This window comes from Cucurbita moschata, unplaced genomic scaffold, assembly GCF_002738365.1.
Source record: "Cucurbita moschata cultivar Rifu unplaced genomic scaffold, Cmos_1.0 Cmo_Scf00064, whole genome shotgun sequence".
Classification (NCBI taxonomy): Eukaryota; Viridiplantae; Streptophyta; class Magnoliopsida; order Cucurbitales; family Cucurbitaceae; genus Cucurbita; species Cucurbita moschata.
In genome coordinates, this window is record NW_019268580.1 from 427,887 (window position 1) to 445,985 (window position 18,099).

The window sequence follows — 18,099 nt, forward strand, 5'->3', positions numbered from 1 at the left end:
TTTTTTTTTTTTTTTTTTTTTTTTTTTTTTTTTTTTTTTTTATATATATCTTTTTCCTGAACCGGAATGTCAATTAGAAAGATTTAGCTGAGAACAGCAACTTTCCCTAAAATTTCTTCGGCTTTCGACTTTTCTGCTCAATTCAGTCTCTCTACCAGAAATCTACGGAGAAGTGATCGAAGAATTCGGATATGGATTCCGAAATCCAACGTAGAATCGAGGAAGCCGTCCGCAGAATTCTCGAATCCTCCGACATGGACGAAATGACCGAGTCCAAAATTCGAGCCCTCGCCTCTAAGGACCTCGACCTCGACCTCTCCAAATCCCCTTACAAGGCTCTGGTTCGCAAGGTTGTGGAATCCTTCCTCCAAGAACGGTCTGAAGATCAGCCGCAAGAGGAGGCCGAGGATGCCTCTGCTGCTAAGGAAAAGGAGTACGACGACGATGGCGATCTCATTGTTTGTTGGGTTTGTTTTTCTTTTTTTCTGCCTCTTCTCCTGTCTATTAGCTTGCGATTGCAGTTCCTTCCGTTTATTAGTGGAGATTTGACTATTTTTTAAAGTTCTGATCGTATGTTTATGGTAAAAATTTAAAATGTGGTGTTATTTGGCTCAGTTATCCAGCAAGAGGAAGGTGACGATTCAGGATTTTAGAGGGAAGACTCTGGTTTCGATCAGGGAGTTTTATAGAAAGGATGGGAAAGATCTCCCTACAGCAAAAGGTAATTCTCCAAATGCTCTACTTGCTTGCGTTTGTGAAATTTTGTATGTTAATATACTACTTACAGAGTACAAATTAGGCGAAACTCCTGTTATATGTGTGCTTCTTGTTTGATTTTGTGAAGATAGTGAACATTCTACTACTCCATAACCATACTGATGCATTGAAAGCTTTTACTGAGTGAAGCAATTGAAAGTGGGAGAAATCACTGTTTCTTAGAACATGTTGGTGAACTATAAGTAAAAACGAAACAATTATTGGCTTGATATGGGAAGTGGGAAGATGATTTTCGTTGAAATATAAAGCAGTGCACTTTGTCGAAGTTAAATGTGCAACCAGGGCCACACATTTGATTTGTGATGTCTCTGATACAAGGTAATGTGTGAAACTTGTATGAGTCTAATATGAATAAGGTGAGGAACAGGGATGATGTTTATAAGACCACCGCATGTTGATCTCTTTGTTCGTGAACTTGGATCTGTGATTAAACTTTAAGTTAAATTACAAATTTAGATTTGTGTTGATTTAGTCTCTAAATTTTCAACTTTGTATCTAATTGATTCTTAAACTTTCAATTTTTTGTCTAATAGATGGCTGAACTTTCAATTTTGTGTTTAATAGTTTCTTAACAAATTCATTGATCTATTAGGTATAAATTTAAATCTGATGTCTAATGAAAACCTAAACTTTCAATTTCGGGTTTAATAGATCCATGAATTTTAACAAATATGAAAGTTCATATCCAATAGAAGTTAGTCCGGTAGCCAACCTAGCAACAATAACATAAGCGGAAGAAATAAGTGGATTCTGGATTCATGATAAGTTCTTCACACCAAATGAAAGAAATGGTTAATGATACAGTCGATTTAGATCTAAGTAAAAACTCCAAAATGAAGTAATAATATTATTGAATCCTCTGAACTAGTTCAATATTCCTTTTTTAGTTCCTATCCATCCTCGTCTTCTTTCTATTTCTTTATTTTTTACTTAAGTATCCTTTGAATTCTCTATTCTTTTTTCTGGATTTAATCTCTCTATTCATTCAATATTCAATTCAAACCTACATGACAGATGAAACAATGGAATAAATTTGTGATGTTGAAAGTTTAGAGATCAAATATACACCAACTTCAAAATTCAATGACTAATTTGTAATTTAAGCTCAAACTTATATAACTTTTTTCTTTTGTTTTGGAAATTTAAATGGCTTGTTCTTTTAGATTAATAACACTGGTCTTTGTTTTTTCCTCAGGAATAAGCTTGACTGAGGAACAGTGGTCCGTCTTTAAGAACAATGTACCTGCCATAGAAAAAGCTATTAAGAACATGCAATCACAAATAATGTGAAGTAAGTTATCGCCTGATAGTTGATGGTTTGAAGCCTTGATGCTGAGTATCTATGGAAGCCAGATTTATCACCGTGAAAAGAGGAAGGAATTGTACTTTTGGGAATTGCTGCAGTTTGTTGGTTGCACAATATTTTGGTATTTTGGTACTTCTGTTTTGAGCCTAGACCGCCAACACTTATTAAAACTTCCAAGGTACCTTTGTACATTCATGGCATCAAGATGGACAACTGTGGTACACATTCTCCATCACCGGAACTCATAATGATGAATGATCTCTTATCTTTTTGTTTTATGCTAAAAAACGCAGACACTAATATAAATGTGTGCCATCCCAGCCATGCCATGAAGGGTTAAATGTCTGACATTGTTATCGAACTGATTATAATTTAGGAGACTGAGTTAGGCTGTGACTATCTATCTATATATATATATATGGCAGACATTGATAGAAGCTCTTTGTGAATTGTGCAGGTTTGTTTTTAGGAATTATTATCATGCTCGAATTCATGCAGCTTGCTGCATTCTGCAAAGATACCTCTAATTAGGTGTGATGATTCATTTTATGTTGTTTTGTATCTGTTTTCAGCATTTCTTTTCTAACTTTTAGGGTTAAATTTTAAGTTGAGTTTATAAATTGTGTATAAACAGTGTAACAGCCAAGCCCATTAACAGACATTGTCGTCTTTTGGATTTTCCTTTCTGACTTTCTTTCAAAGTTTTTAAAACGTGTTTAGTTAAAAGAGGTTTTTGCACCCTTATAAAGAATATTTTGTTCTCTCCTCAACCGATGTGAGATCTCACAATCCATCCCCTTTGGGGCCAATATTCTCGCTGGCATTCGTTACCTTCTCCAATCAATGTGGAACTTCCAATTCACCCCTTTCAAGATCCAGCGTCTTTACTAGCATACCACCTCGTGTCCACCCCCCTTCGGGACTCAACCTCCTCGCTAACACATCACTCTATATCTGGCTCTGGTACCATTTGTAATAACTTAAGCCCACCATTAGTAAATGTTGTTTTTTCCTTGGGTTTTCCTTTTTTAGTTTTCCTTTGTCTTCAAAAAACATATGCAAGGGAGAGGTTTTTGCACCTTTATAAAGAATGTTTCGTTTTTCTCCCCAATCGACGTGAAATCTCACATATAGCTTTTAAACTTAAGTATCTAGTAAGTATATGAAATTTTAAATTTGTGTTTGACCGGTCTTTCAACTTTAAGAATTCTCTATTAAATACTTAAATTTTATATCTTGTGTTCAATAGTCCTTTGAATTTTTTCTTTTGTGTAAAACAAATTTTTAACCTATTTAACATTTTATACAAATTCACATACCAAATTTAAAACTAAACCGAGTTTTATGGTTGGAACGAGTTGGAACCACTTTAAAAAACGATAGAACGGCGAATTAACTGGTTTAAATGTGTACTTAAAAAGAACCATATTTTTGTCCCAACTTTTTACTCCCAAAAGGTACGTTAGGCTTTGTTTATATGGTGCGTGGTGACTCCCAAAATTATCAGCTTTATCGACTCTGCTTTAAAAATGTAATTGGGTTTGCTTTAGGGATGCTCACATTCTTTCTTTTTCCTACTTCATTTCAACCAAAACCTTTAATTTATGATCATAAAAGTTCGTCTTTTTTAGGTTACGCCATCTTTCAAATACGACGTCGATGTAAAAATATGATTCTTTTTTACTGAAAATGTCCAAAAAATCTGAATATTTTATTAAAATTAGATCTAAACAATAATAGATGGTGTGGAAATTATCAAAAACAAAATTCATGAACCTAAGTAAATACATGAATTTGAGTTGTCACACGTACCACGTGAGATTATGCATATTAAGCATTTCTTATAAGGGTGTAGAACCATTTTTCTAGTAGACTGACGGCGATACGTAACAAGCTAAAGTAGACAATATTTACTAGCGGTGGACTTGAGTTATTATAGTTGGTGTCAAAGTAAAAAATCAGGCAGTATGTCAATGAGGATGCTGGACCCTCATGGAGGTGGATTGTAGAATTCCACGTCGGTTAGAGAAGAAAACAAAACATTTATTTTAAAATTGCGAAGATGATACTAACGTTAGGCCTCCAAAGAAGTAGATTGTGGAATCTCACATTAATTAGAGAATAAAACGAAACATTTCTTTTAAAATTACGAGAATCATACTAATACATCACATGGTACTGGTGTATTACATACATACCACATTAAAATCAATACAAGTTATGGAGAAATTTGAATTCATTGAACCTATGAAAAAAAGTTTAATTGTTACGACAAACACAGAGTTAATTTAATATATTATGTGTTGGGAAAAGGAATCAATCAAACGTGAGATTCAACACAAATTGTCTCATAAAAAACTTATCTTTTTCATTAAATTATTATTATTACTTATTAATATAACCTTCTTCATTTATGTTGTTTTCCCTCAAAATAAGGCTGTGTTTTTGTCCTTCTCCAAACCTTATCTTCTCCTCCAACGGTCCAAACTCACATGTCTCTCTCTACATTTTCAAAAAAAAAACACACACTCTAAATTGTCTCTTCCTAATTCACTAGCTCTTCGTTCTCTTTCTTCTTAGGTTTTGACATTAATCGATTATTAATCCATCGTTAACGTGTCATTTTGAATAAACAAGCTAAGGATTTGATGACTGAACAGTTGAGACATGTGACGTAGTAATTAATGTATAAAATTTAGAATGTTGCATAAAAAACGCCACAACTGTGTCTCTTTACTTAATTTATGTTTGTGGGTGTGTGAGTATGATTGATTTTACGTATTTAGCTACAACAATTAGGTATCAGAGCTCTTTGGCGGTGTCATTTGGGCACAACAAGTAGTATCATAGCTATTTTAGTTGCGGCATTCTACTACAACAATTGGGTATCAAAACATTTTGGTTGTGGCATTCTGTCACCATAAGTGGTATTAGAACTTTGAAAGTTGTGGCATTACGGTGCACAACATAGAACACATTTACGATGTTTCTTAGAACTATAATAATTGAAATGAGAATTCCACTGGCATTAAACGGTCCTATGAATTAAATTTTCAAAAAAAGAATCTAAAATTTTAAAAAAATAAAATTCGAATTTTTACTATAAATAAGACCACTCGAGAGCTTCGCCATTAATGACCTACAAGAAAAGGCGTCGCAAATCGCAATGGGAAACTGTTCTCTGAAAGGAGTGGCCGCCGATTGCGAAAAGCCCATCAGAATCTTAACGGATTCCGGCAACATAATCAACTTCCATGGCCCTAAACAAGTCGATCAAATCCTCAAGAACTATCCTCCCGGCGTCTATGGCGTTTTCCGGCGCCCCAATCTCTCTTCGCCATTACCCATTTCGGAGCTCCTCGACGCCGGAAAATCCTACTTTCTCCTCCCGCTTTCCCGAGCCGTAGAGAAAGAGAGGTCCGATGCGGCCGAGGATCTGAGAAGTGGGTCGGGGCTGGAAGTGCTACCGACAGGTGGCGACGGCATTTGGAGGGTCAAATTGGTGATTGATACGAAACAGTTGGGGGAAATTTTGGCAGAGGAAGGGAACACAGAGGCGTTGATTGAGAGGATGAGAGCGGCGGCGGCGACGGCGGCGGTGCAGAGTCCACGGCGGGAGAAGATCGGAGGGTGGAAGCCGACATGGGGGAATTGGTCGAAGTTTCTTCCAATTGATGTTGGAAACAATAATAAAGCACAAATCAAGGATTTTCATTCTGGAAATGGGTGTTTATATGCTACATAAACTCCCCCAAATAAATATTCAAATGTAAATTTTGATGTTTTTATGCAAAAATGCATCTATGTTTATATTTATTTCGTTTCTTAAACGGTTTAAGATATGATTACGAGTCCATTAGTATTAAGATCAACAAATCGATGAACGAAATAGAGTGATTCAAACTCTGATAACGTGAATTAAACGTTCATCTCTTATAATGGAACCATGCAATATCCATAACTCAAACCATATAATACATATTTATTGTTACATTACACATCAAACCTTTTCCATCTTCAGTTTAATCTATCAGACAACACCACACAAACACCAAACACACTTATAGCTTAAACTCACATGATCATGATGATCCTTTCGATCATCGTTGTCATTGTTGGCAATTCTATCAATTAATTCGCTTACGAGTAGTATGCGTCCCTGCCTGACTAGTGTACGAGCATGTTATGCTGTTCAACAGGATTGTTCTTCAAATATATCCAGAAGAGAGAGTGCCTGCAAGTTGTTCAGAGCCAATATTAGAGTTGTTGAGGTCTTTGGTTAGCTAGCTACAGAATTCATGGTTTTGTTTGCTCTGCAATTACCTCTGGGATGTTGAGTTCGAGACGAAACTTGGGACCGTCATAGTGGTGAAGAATCGGTCTGAAAGAGTCCTCTTCCAGTGGCTCACATATCTTCCTAGTCACAGTTCTGACCTGTTCCAAACAGTTGAGTTTCATCTTAGATCTATGGAAGTGCAAGATTGAAGGAGTAGGTTCTCTATCCAAACATTACCTGCGCCGGGAAACGAGATTCGCCCGGAGTTTTCTTGTCTTCCCAGGCAGTTGGATCAATGTTTGTCCCTCCAAAGCTTGCAGCCTGAAAACACATATCATAGTCTTAAAAGAAGTAAACCAAACGGACTTAGAGGAGGTCCATGGTTCCTAACATGGTATCAGAATCATGCCCTTAACTTAGTCATGTTAATAGAATCCTCAAATGACGAACAAACAAAAATGTTGTGAACCTCAAAGGTGTAGTCAAAAGTGACTAAAGTGTCGAACAAAGGGGGTACACTTTGTTCGAAGGCTCCAAAGAAAGAGTCGAGCCTCGATTAAGAAGAGGTTGTTGGATGGCTCCATAGGTCTCAGGGGAGGCTCTATAGTGTTACTTTGTTTGAAGGGAGCGATTATTGGGAGAGGAGTCCCACGTTGGCTTATTAAGGGATTGATCATGAGTTTATAAGTACAGAATACATCAGCAAAGCCACGAGAGCATAAGAAGGAGACATGGACATACCTCAAAGATTCCATGGAGTTGGTGGGTAGAATAGTTGTAGAGGAAAATAGGCAGCCCAGGAGTTATGGCCCTGACAGAATCCCTGTATCTTGGAGGCAAACCTACAACGTTGATCAAACAACAAAATCTTAGAACATCCTACACAACAAAACACAGATACATAAAACTAAGCAAAAACCAAGTTGGATCATTAAACTCACCAAAAAGCTGCCTCTTCAGATTCTCTTGCATTGTATCATTGTTGCACACAAAGATATATCCACCAATTGTTTCATTTCTGGGCAAAGACTCAGATGGGGGAAGGGTTTTGAACCTCTTGTCCAAACCATTCTTATTACTTTCCTTATTATCATTGCTATTTTCACCATTAATCTTCTTGTTACTGTTCTTCTTCCCATTCTTTCCTCCATTTTCTTCTTCAACCTTCCCACTGTTCTTGTAGTTCTTCACATTTACAAAACCATTACTGTTAAAATTCCCAATTTGTGAGTAAATCCCTCCATTAATACCCTTTTGGGTTCCTCCAATCACTGAATCAACCCCCATATTTGCAGAATTAAGCTTCCACCCATCGTTGAAGCCATTAAAATCAGACCCCTGTGGCTTCAAACTATTCCACCCATTATCAAACACATTGAGTGCATTCTTCTCATACCCAGTTGAACTAAGATTGCTACTGTTACTCCAATTATTAAGATCAGAAGCAACACTCGGCTTAAAACTATTCCATCCATCATTGAACCGATTAACATCAGAATCACACAGTTTGGGCTTAAAATTATTCACTAAATTTACCTCTCCGCCATTTCGCACATCGAAATTCCTCCTCTCTTCCTGCCTCTTGGAGACGTACGAATTGCTCCAGATAGAATCGTTGAGCGACAGGTTCGTAAGATTCCCAGATTGCAGTCGAAGCTGGTCGCTGAATTGCCTAAGCGATTGCGGGTTACTCTCCATTTCTGAACAAACCCACCTCCGAACTTAGCCCCTAACTCAGAGAAATCAAAACCCCAGAGAGTAATACCAAACAAAAGAGATGGGTATTAGGTAAAGGAAGATGAGATTGCGTGTAGAAGATGAAAAAGGGCGAATTCAAAGGAAGAAAAAGGCATCAAAATTCAATAGAAACAAACAAACAGGATAAGAAATCATTAAAGAACGAAGAAGGTTAGAGTGATTAAGCAAATAAGAAAGCGATTATCCCAAACAACGCGTAGTCAAATGGAAGGGAGTGGCCGTGCGAGGAAATTGAAGAATTCTAGAAATGGCTCAGACTTTTTGGGTTCGGTGGGAGAAAGGTCGGCCATAGCCACGTGACTCCCATTTTCTGTGTTAGCTTTGACGTGGTCCGTCCGTGACTAGTTAGTTGAGCCCTCACCCGTGACCCTGGTCCCTGTCTAAGCAACAGCGAACACTATCCCACCTACTAACATGAGTCATTTTCGAGATCACATGTGATATGAACCAAGAGACATCAATCATACAATATGCTTCAATGAAGATGTGAAGAAAAGGTTGTCAAAATTATCAAAAGATGTTTCAATTCATGCTACATTGAGGAAAAATAAAGTTTGATTGTTGTAAATTTTGGGTGGGTTATAATTTAGAGTTATTGTGTTTTAAGACTTTTTATTTAATTTCGGTTATATTTACATAATGGCTAATTATGGCCATAAAGTGTGAATGTTACAACTTTTAGAATGCTTTCATTTTGAGGCTATATAAAGCCATCTATGTTGTATTTGTAATAAGACTTAGAAGATATATTAAAAGAAGCATTTGTGCTTTTCTTTAGCCAATGGCTAAGTTTCTTTGCAACTCTATGTAGTTTAGGTTGCATGTAGAATCATTCAAGCTCGACATGATCAATCTTGCTTGTGGAGTGATTCGAATCTCAATCAAGTGTTCTTGTCTTGAGATATTTGATCAACTAGAATCATTGAAGCTAGAGATGATCGATCTTGCTTCTGGAGTGATTCGAATCTCAAACAAAGTGTTCTTGACTTGAGATATTCGATCAACAAGGTAATCCGAATCTTATTCCCCTTGTAGTTTATTCCTTACCATATCAACATGGTTGGATGATGAAAGTCTCACATCAGTTAATTTGGAGAATGATCATGAATTTATAAACAAAGAATACTCTCTCCATTGTTGTAAAACCTTTTGGGAAGCCCAAAGTAAAGTCATGAGAGCTTATACTCAAAGTGGTCAATATCATACCATTGTGGAATATCATATCATTGTGGAGAGTCGTGTTCGTCTAACATGGTATCAGAGTCATGCCATAAACTTAGTCGTGCCAATAGATTGGTAAATCCTCAAATGTCGAACAAATGACTCCAAAAGAAAGGGAGTCAAGCCAAGGCAGTAAAAAATGACTAAGACTTCAAAAGAGTCAAGCCTCGATTAAGGGGAGGCATACTTTGTTCGAGGAGAGGTGATAGATGATGAAAATCCCACATCGGCTAATTTAGGGAATGGTCATGGGTTCATAAACAAATAATACTCTCTCCATTGGTGTGAGACCTTTTGGGAAGCTCAAAGCAAAGTCACGAGCGCGTCTAACACACATTACCCATAAAATTGTTTTAAATAAGCCGCATTTATTAATTAATAATATACATACCCTAATCCTCTCCAATGTAAATATTTGTTTAAAAATCATTTCGGCATAAGCCCAATAAAAACGGAATTAAGATCCATTAAGCCCAATACTTTGATGAGTTAGGGTCCATTAAAGCCCAATGGGCCCTAACCGTCTCATTCCTGATTACTACTAAAATGGTTAATTAATTAATTAATTTAAAAGAAGAAAAACAAGAATGAATGAGCACTAAGTGGAAAAATAAATAAATAAATGAATATATAATGGAAACAAAAAGTTGTCCCCTAAGCTTCTATACGTCCTCTTCTCTTTCTAAGATATAATATTATAGAAATTAATGAGATTAATTAAATTAATGTTAACTTTAACACCGACATTAATTAAAAAAATAAGAAGGGCAAGAAAAGTAAAAGAAAAGCTAGTTGGGTTGGTGGTGGTTACTGTCGTGGCTGCAGGTGAATGTATGAGCTACCACATGGGTACCCATGCATCATCTCGACGCGCTTATCTCGTTCCTCAATTTACTTAAATACCCTTATCTTCTTTTCTTTTTTTTCTTTTTTTTTTTTAATTTTTGAATTTAAGCTCGAATTATTATTGATTAGATTTTTTTTTTATAATTTAATATTTTAATCCCATAAAAAATAATTTAAAAAGTGGCATAGAATCCCAACAGCATGAGGGCCTAGTTGGGGAGAGTTTGGAGGGAAGAGGAAGATGTAGCCATGACTTAGATTATTTGTAAACAAAAAGATTATTCTGAGAATATTCCCTGTCAAGATTCTCAACAAATTATTGCAATTCTTTATTGTATATTTATTCTCTATTCAACAATCTTGTAGAAAAAATTATCATGATTATTTTCCCTTTTTTAATTTCGTAACTTAATTTTTTTTTTTAAATTTTATTATTATATCCATCGATATCATCGAGTGTGAAATGCCAACCATCCTTGATATACATGGAATAATATTTTTTATGACTCAAAATATTCATGAAATTACATCATTTTAAATTTCGATGACATCAGAATAAAAATTATTTATTTACAGATTAAATTTATATTTGGTGGATCGATTTATCTTTAAAAAATTAATTTATCGAGATGTATTAATACAAAAATAAAACTTCAAAAATCTATTAGATTCAAATTTAAAGTTTAAGGACGAATTAATTTTTTAATATTCACGAATTAAATGGATGCAAAATTAATGAGATCAACTTAATAAACACAAACATTTTATTATAGGGTCGTCCTACCCTTCTTACACATTAATAAAAAAAATTTATTTAAAAATTATAATAAAAGACTTTATAAATTTTTGCTTAAGGAAAGAATATCTTGAAAACTTGTTCAAATGGGCGTGTTAATGTGAATTGGTTGGTAACATCATATGTTATGAAACATTTATATATTATTGAGTTAGTTAAATTTCAAAATTAATATAAAATAACCATTAAAAAATTATAAATATATATTATTGAATTAGAAAAGAAATAACTTGAAAATAACTCAAGAAGTTCCTCATTTTTTCAATTGGTTTAATTCTTACACAAATTTTCTCGTCAACCGAATTAAAATTTAAAATAAGTTTAAAATATAAAATCCACAAAATTCTTCTCGAAACCAAAATCTCACCTCAAAACGTAATAAAATAATAAATTATTAAATATATAAAAAGAATATCACCTTCAAACACGAGAAACACTTTAAATGAACCCAACAAATAAATTAATTTCAACTTTGTCACTACAAATTTGTTAATATACATGTCTTCTTTCCCTTCCCTCACCAATGATTCTCAAAATTACAATACAAACTTTCTTTGTATCTCTCTTTACTATTATTAACGTGCAACCTTATTAAAACATTGAAGTCCTAAGGTCCTCCGGTAGTTCAATTTGAAACAGTGGGTCCTAACGTAGCAAGTGAAAACAGAAGCAAAAATGAAGAAGTATTAGGTCATCGAAAGAACACGTTAGAAATTAAATCCAATAAACCCTTAAGGATTGTTAGATAGTAGGTATGGCATTGACCTAACTTTGAGCACTAGAGTTTCGTCACACCATAAATTAGGGTTTCCTCACCGATCTTTATCCTTTTAGATTGACTAATAACATAAAATTAAACAGGCAATAAAAAGTTGGACTAATTACAAAATTTTCCAACTTAAAGGTTGACCAATCTTGTGATTCCTAAATGATTTTGGTTTTTCTTTTCTTTAATTTCTTGTCTTTTGTATATTCCTTTTTTTCATTATTACATGTTTGCCATCCTCAAATCTTTTTCCAAATTCGTGCTTTGTGAGGGTTGCTAATTTGGATACACATGTATGGCAAATATTTTCCTTACCTTTTGTCTTTTTAATTAATAATTTATTTATCCAATAACAATAAATTTAAATTAAATAAAAAAAAATTATATATATATCTCACAATGGAGCATAATTTTTATTAATAAAATAAATAATAAATAAAAATCCTCCACTTCATCAAATTGGATTATTAATGGCTAATTTTCCATTTTCCCATGATTATTTCCACTTGATTTCTATCCCTTAATCAAATTTTACATTATGGAATTGCAGTTGAAAATCTTAACCAAGATCATTACTTTTTTTAAATTTATTTGTTTCCATTATTATTTTTAAATATAAATAAACAATTTATTTAAATAAAAAAGAATTCTATTAAATATCATCATATTTTATTGCTAAGCAATTTATTTGATTTGATGGCTCATAAATAACTAATTAAAGAAAACCCCATTGAGCGTACAATTCTCCTTACTCTACTCCTGGTTGTACTCAATTGTGGCCTTGTTTTTTTAAATGAAATATTTGGATTTATTTAACACATGTGACTTCCAGTTGGCTTATATATATATATAATTAAAAAGTTATAACAAAAAAGAAAAAAACAACTTATTTGAATATTATGGAAATTTTGAATATAGCAAAAACGACGTCGTTCTTAATGCAATGAAATAATATTATACATATAAAAAAATCTCGAGGAAGAATATTGCATTTCAATAATTAAAAGCAAAATTTAGATTAAATTACTCTAAATTTTAGATTTGTATTTATTTAAGTATTAAAAAAAAATTCAAAATCCATATTATTTTTTTTACCTAAAAATTTAAATTTACGAAAAGCTTATTAAATACAAAATTGAAAGTCCATTATAATCTAATAAAAAAATTTATGTTGAGATAATTTATTATGATTATAATTTTGAATGAATTCTTTTTAACAAAGGATAAAGATGATGTCGTTTTTCTAACGAACAGATGACGTAGTTTTGTAGTAAATTTAAATAATAACCTATAAAATATTTTAATGCATAGTGTAATAATGTTGTAAATCGTGCATGTTTTAACAAAGAACAAAGATGATGTCGTTTTGGAGTAAACCCAAATAATAACCTACTAAAATTATTTTAATTACATAGCGTAACATATTAATTTTACGTCTCGTGTTTATTTATTTATTTATTAAAAGAAAAAAAAAAGGTGTGTGTAGGAGTGGTCCTTTGTGCAGGCGAAGGGCAAAGGAGGAAAGACAGAACAAGTTGGAATGGTGTCCACATGGGGAAGCTGCAAACAATATTTATACACATCCCAATAATGCTATTAAATTTAATTAATTAATTATTCATTTAATTATTCCTTTTTAGAGCCTTGTAAATTCCCACGGTGGGGTCGCCTTCGAACTCGGGTGGATCAAGTACATCATCTCTATGATTATCATCCTCGCAATCACTTCCAAATCAATCATAGCCGTCCGATTCTCTTTTTATTAGGTCACATGCATTTTTCATCTTCCATCATTATTTAAGGTTTAAGCACTTCACTAATCATTGTCTCAATCATCATTATTCATCTCATTTTTTCTCTACCTAAACTACCCTCCTTTCTTGCTAAATTCATCAAAATAACTCCTTCAATTTTTTAAATTATTTTTATTCTTAATTTTAGAAGGATATTATTTATTTTAAAAATTACCTTGAAATGTTAATAGTGTTTCAAAAGTACTCGTCAATCTTTAAAAATTTCTTTAATATCTTTCAATTTTTTAAAAAAGTTCTACCGTTCATACTATATTTAAATAAAATATACATTAAGTTTTAAAAGTAGCATTTAATATTCGTTACTTTCATAAAAAATAAAAAATTTATCGTCAATATATGAACAAAAACTGTCTATCGACATCTCATAAATTATGTCCAAACTTTTTAACGTTACTCTTAAAAGTTCATAAGTGTTTTTTAAACTTAATATTAACCATAAAAATATATTTTTTTTTTCATTAAAAATATTTTTGAAGTTGGTAAAAAAAGTTCAAAAATATTTTAAAATAGAATATTAATTTAATTTTTAAAAACTATTTTTTTTTAAGTTAAAGGATAATATTGAAAATTTAAAGATATTTTTTCAATTTATTTAAATTTAAGAATATTTTTTAAAATTTTGAATAGAATTATTTTAAAGTTTAAAGTATATTTTTATTAATTTAGCTCGAGCTGAATTAAATTTTTTTTTTAACCTCTAGTTTTTAAAGCGTCAATTTAACTATTAATATTTTCAAGAATTAAACAATAAAATTACATTCTTATTTTCTATTGAATTCACCATCTATTATTATTATTATTTCGTTAATCCTTTAATTACATCAACCAAAAAGTAGCATTATCTCCTCTTAGGGCTATAAAAGTGTACTTTGGGTGAATAATAAATAAATAAATAAATAAAGAGAAATAGACCCCAACCCTTGAATAGAGGCAAGGGACAGCTTATAATATTTAATTATTAGCATAATAATGGACACGTGTCAGAATATTAAAGAAGAGCTTAAGAAATAACTATCTGGTGCCCTAATTATGTAGAGGTACACCCAACACATACACATTACCATATCTTTATTGGCTTGTCCTAACCATAGTCCATCTTCTTCTCCATTACAATTAAAATAAAATTCAACTTTATAAACCTTTTTTCTCTTTATAAAATTTTAAAATAAAAAAAAAATTAAACTTTCTGCTTATCCATTACCACTAAACATCAAGTGTAATCGCGACCGTGGGCTCTACAAGATTAGAGTCGTATTATTGAGCTTCAAATTTCAATATTATTCTTTTTGTTCCAATTATTGCATCAATTTACACTGAATCTTATTGTTCGTGTCGAATTATTTTTCAATTCTTTATCGTAATGGTCTCTGATGAATGACTGGGATTAAATATAATCGAAAAAGGATTACGTAAGCTTAAATTGATTGTAATATCCATAATAGAGGAATAAGATAATGGAAAAGGCTTGTAATGTGATTTAAATCATGTACGTGATTCGGTCGTCTTGATGGGATTGCTCTACTTTGAAAGAGCTTGAGAAAACAAAGAAGCAAGAAGGGTGAAGGTATTCCTTTCTCTGCTCTTAGAGATAGGAGAGAGGTTGTGAGATCCCACATCTAAGTCATGTGTGGTGTCGTTACAGTTGCAAGAGGATAGGGTGGACACTAGTCCGTGTGCCAATGAGGATTTTAGGCCCTGAAGGAGGTGGACACTGGGCGATATGTCAGCGAGGACGTTGAGCCCCAAAGGGAGATGGATTGTGAGATTCCATATCGATTGGAGAGAGGAACGAGTGCTAGTGAGGACACTAGTCCCGAAGGGGGTGGTTTATGAGATCCCACATCAGTTGAAAAGGGGAACAAAACATTCTTTACAAGGGCGTGAAAACCTCTCCTTATTAGACGCGTTTTAAAACTTTGAGGGAAAGCCCAACAGAGAAAGCTTAAAGAGGACAGGGCTTGAATTGCTACAGAGGCTCAATAATCTATGTTTTTTCACGAGCTTTTTTTATATTGGTGGTTGATATTCAAAAGAAACTTCTAGTTTAGAAACAAAAAATGTTAACAAATTTACAACAAATGTACCACAATTTGTAAATAAATAACACAAAATTTTCCTTGTAATTTCTTAGAATCTTCCTTAAAAAACATTTTAATTTGGTTTACTTATAATTTATGTCGTAAACATGATGTTTAAAAGACAATTATTCCAAAGTCAAAACTCTTTACGAACAATAATGAAAAAAAAAAAAAAAAAAAGAAACATATTCTACACATAAATTGAATCACAATATACTAAATTAATTACAGCGGGATCATCTTGATACGTTTTGATAGAATGAAATCTCTTTTAAAGATATCGTTCCACAAACCTTTTTGAACGAGAATACTTTTTATTTTGTAAAAAAGAAAAAAAAGTATAATTTTCAATACAACAAATTCCGAGTCATATAAATTAAGTTGAGGGATGCGAACCAAAAAAATGTAACCGCATCAATTCATATTGAGTAAGATAATTAATGTTTTTCTTCGAGTAAATATGGTAGGCACATTAAAGTAGTTAACCGTAAATAAAAAGGAGTCAAGATAAAGGTCACAAACGACAATTTAAATAAATAAAACGCGTGAAGCTAAGACATTAAGTTACATAGCTCATATACATTGAACGGTAACCGCGTCAATCCATATTGGGTAAGTAGCTCATAAAGGTATCGAGAATTCAAATAAATAGCGTAAGATGCACGATAATATTTCTAAATATTTAATGTTAAAAAATCAAAATTTACTTTTAATAACTATTTATTTACTACCATGGTCTTAATAAATAAATAAATATTTGAATTTTTAATCCAATTCATAGACGGATATAACCTCCATTTAAAAAAGAAAAATGTTTGAAACACCTCAAGTCCACCTCCAGCAAATATTATCTTATTTAAACTTTCTCGGGAGAAGTTTTGATACTCTTATAAAAATATTTTATTTGTTTCTACAACCGATGTGGGATCTCATAATCAAACCTTTGGGGCCCAACGTTCTCGTTGGCGCACCGCTTGGTGTTACCCCCTTCAGGGTTTAGCGTTTTCGCTAGTACATCGTCCAATGTCCACCAGAATGAGAGGTTTCTACACCCTTATAAATAATGACTCAGTTCCCCTCTCCAACCGAGATAGAATCTGATATAAAAATTTTATTTGTTATTTTTTATTTCTTTTATAATTCTCGTATATAAAATAGGAAATGTGAACTAAAATAGGCATTAGACCCAGTCCTACATAAATTTTAGTTAAAAAGTTTATATTGAATGTGAAAAATGTGGAATTCCACTTATTTTTGTCCCATAAAAATAAAACATTAAAAAATAAAATAATATTTTTTTTATTAAAAAAAAAGGAAGAAGAAGAAGAAATTTGTGGAAAGCATCTTGGATAGGTATAAATATATAATATCTTAGGGGACACAAAGTTTGGTTAATGTGTTAGAAGATGGGAAGGAATATTAGAAACCTTTCATTTAATTAATCTAATTAAACTTTAAATTGTTCTTTCACGATAAAAAAGAATAACCAAATAATTAATTATCTAATAATTACTTTCAATTCATCAAATATCTTAGAGATCTGAATTACTGCCGGAGTAAGATTGATCATGTCAATAATTCTAAATATGTAATTTTAAACTACATAAAATTACAAAGAAACTTAGTTCGTGGGACCGAGGTGATAGGAAAAGGGCATTTATGATATTATAGGAGGGAGTATATACGAGACGGAACGTAATAATTAATATTTTTGGGAGATGGAAATTTCCCAATAAAACAGAACATGTGGTGACGTGTAGAGAGCAGGACCACTCAACTGGTGGCAGATTATCTGGGATTGGGAAGGAAAAATAATTGGTCAAAGAGAGGAGAAAAAATTTATGAATTATCCCCACGTTTACACGTGGGACCCATGTAAAGTGGAGTGGCATATTCAGCAATTATGACCACACATCAAGGTCAAACTTACAATTATAAGAATCTGACAACAAGAAAGGCAGGGGAGAAATAAAGAAAAACAACCCAACATAAATAGAATATAAAAAAACAAAATAATATGTAAATATATAAATAAATAAATAAAGCCTTTTAAATTTTCCTGCCGGGTTAACCCGAGCCAACGTTGTTGCCTGCTTCGAAGCAGACAACGAAAGGGAACGGCAACAGCTAACGGTGACGGCTCTGTCTCCTCTTAACTCAACTCTCCCGTTAACTTCCACCACACGCATTTCTATGTCTTTTCCGTACTCTCTACATTTATTTTCTTTTTTCTTTTAAAATCGTCGCCGGCCGTTATTACACGGCAGCTGTCGCCGTAAACCATTTTCTTTGCCCCCCAACCCCCACCATTATTCTACCTCTAGTTTGCCTCACCCCTCCCCTTGGGTTACAATCTAACCATGGTTCTTTTCTTTTCGAATGGCCAATCACAATTGTCGAATTAAAAATGTTTTATTTTCGCTCACATGTTTTTCTATAGAATATTCAAGAGGTCACTCAA

The 18,099-nt window shown here is 32.9% G+C and overlaps 3 protein-coding genes across 3 annotated transcripts; 2 read left to right on the forward strand and 1 right to left on the reverse strand.

Annotated features, from left to right (window-relative positions):
* Window positions 1-58: 58 nt before the first annotated feature.
* LOC111437695 (RNA polymerase II transcriptional coactivator KELP-like) lies at window positions 59-2,511 on the forward strand. The gene is made up of 3 exons (XM_023075783.1): window positions 59-467; window positions 616-721; window positions 1,973-2,511. The coding sequence occupies exons 1-3, from the start codon at window positions 192-194 to the stop codon at window positions 2,065-2,067; spliced, it is 477 nt and encodes a 158-aa protein (XP_022931551.1). The 5' UTR covers window positions 59-191; the 3' UTR covers window positions 2,068-2,511.
* A 2,696-nt stretch (window positions 2,512-5,207) lies between these two features.
* Window positions 5,208-5,899, forward strand: LOC111437614. The gene has a single exon (XM_023075667.1). It carries the CDS (start codon window positions 5,250-5,252, stop codon window positions 5,826-5,828), a length of 579 nt encoding a protein of 192 aa, XP_022931435.1. The 5' UTR covers window positions 5,208-5,249; the 3' UTR covers window positions 5,829-5,899.
* A 93-nt stretch (window positions 5,900-5,992) lies between these two features.
* LOC111437613 (B2 protein-like) lies at window positions 5,993-8,353 on the reverse strand. The gene is made up of 5 exons (XM_023075666.1): window positions 7,301-8,353; window positions 7,101-7,201; window positions 6,597-6,680; window positions 6,407-6,517; window positions 5,993-6,317 (listed from the first exon to the last, which is right to left on the reverse strand). Exons 1-5 carry the CDS (start codon window positions 8,055-8,057, stop codon window positions 6,276-6,278), a joined length of 1,095 nt encoding a protein of 364 aa, XP_022931434.1. The 5' UTR covers window positions 8,058-8,353; the 3' UTR covers window positions 5,993-6,275.
* Between the last annotated feature and the right edge of the window lie 9,746 nt (window positions 8,354-18,099).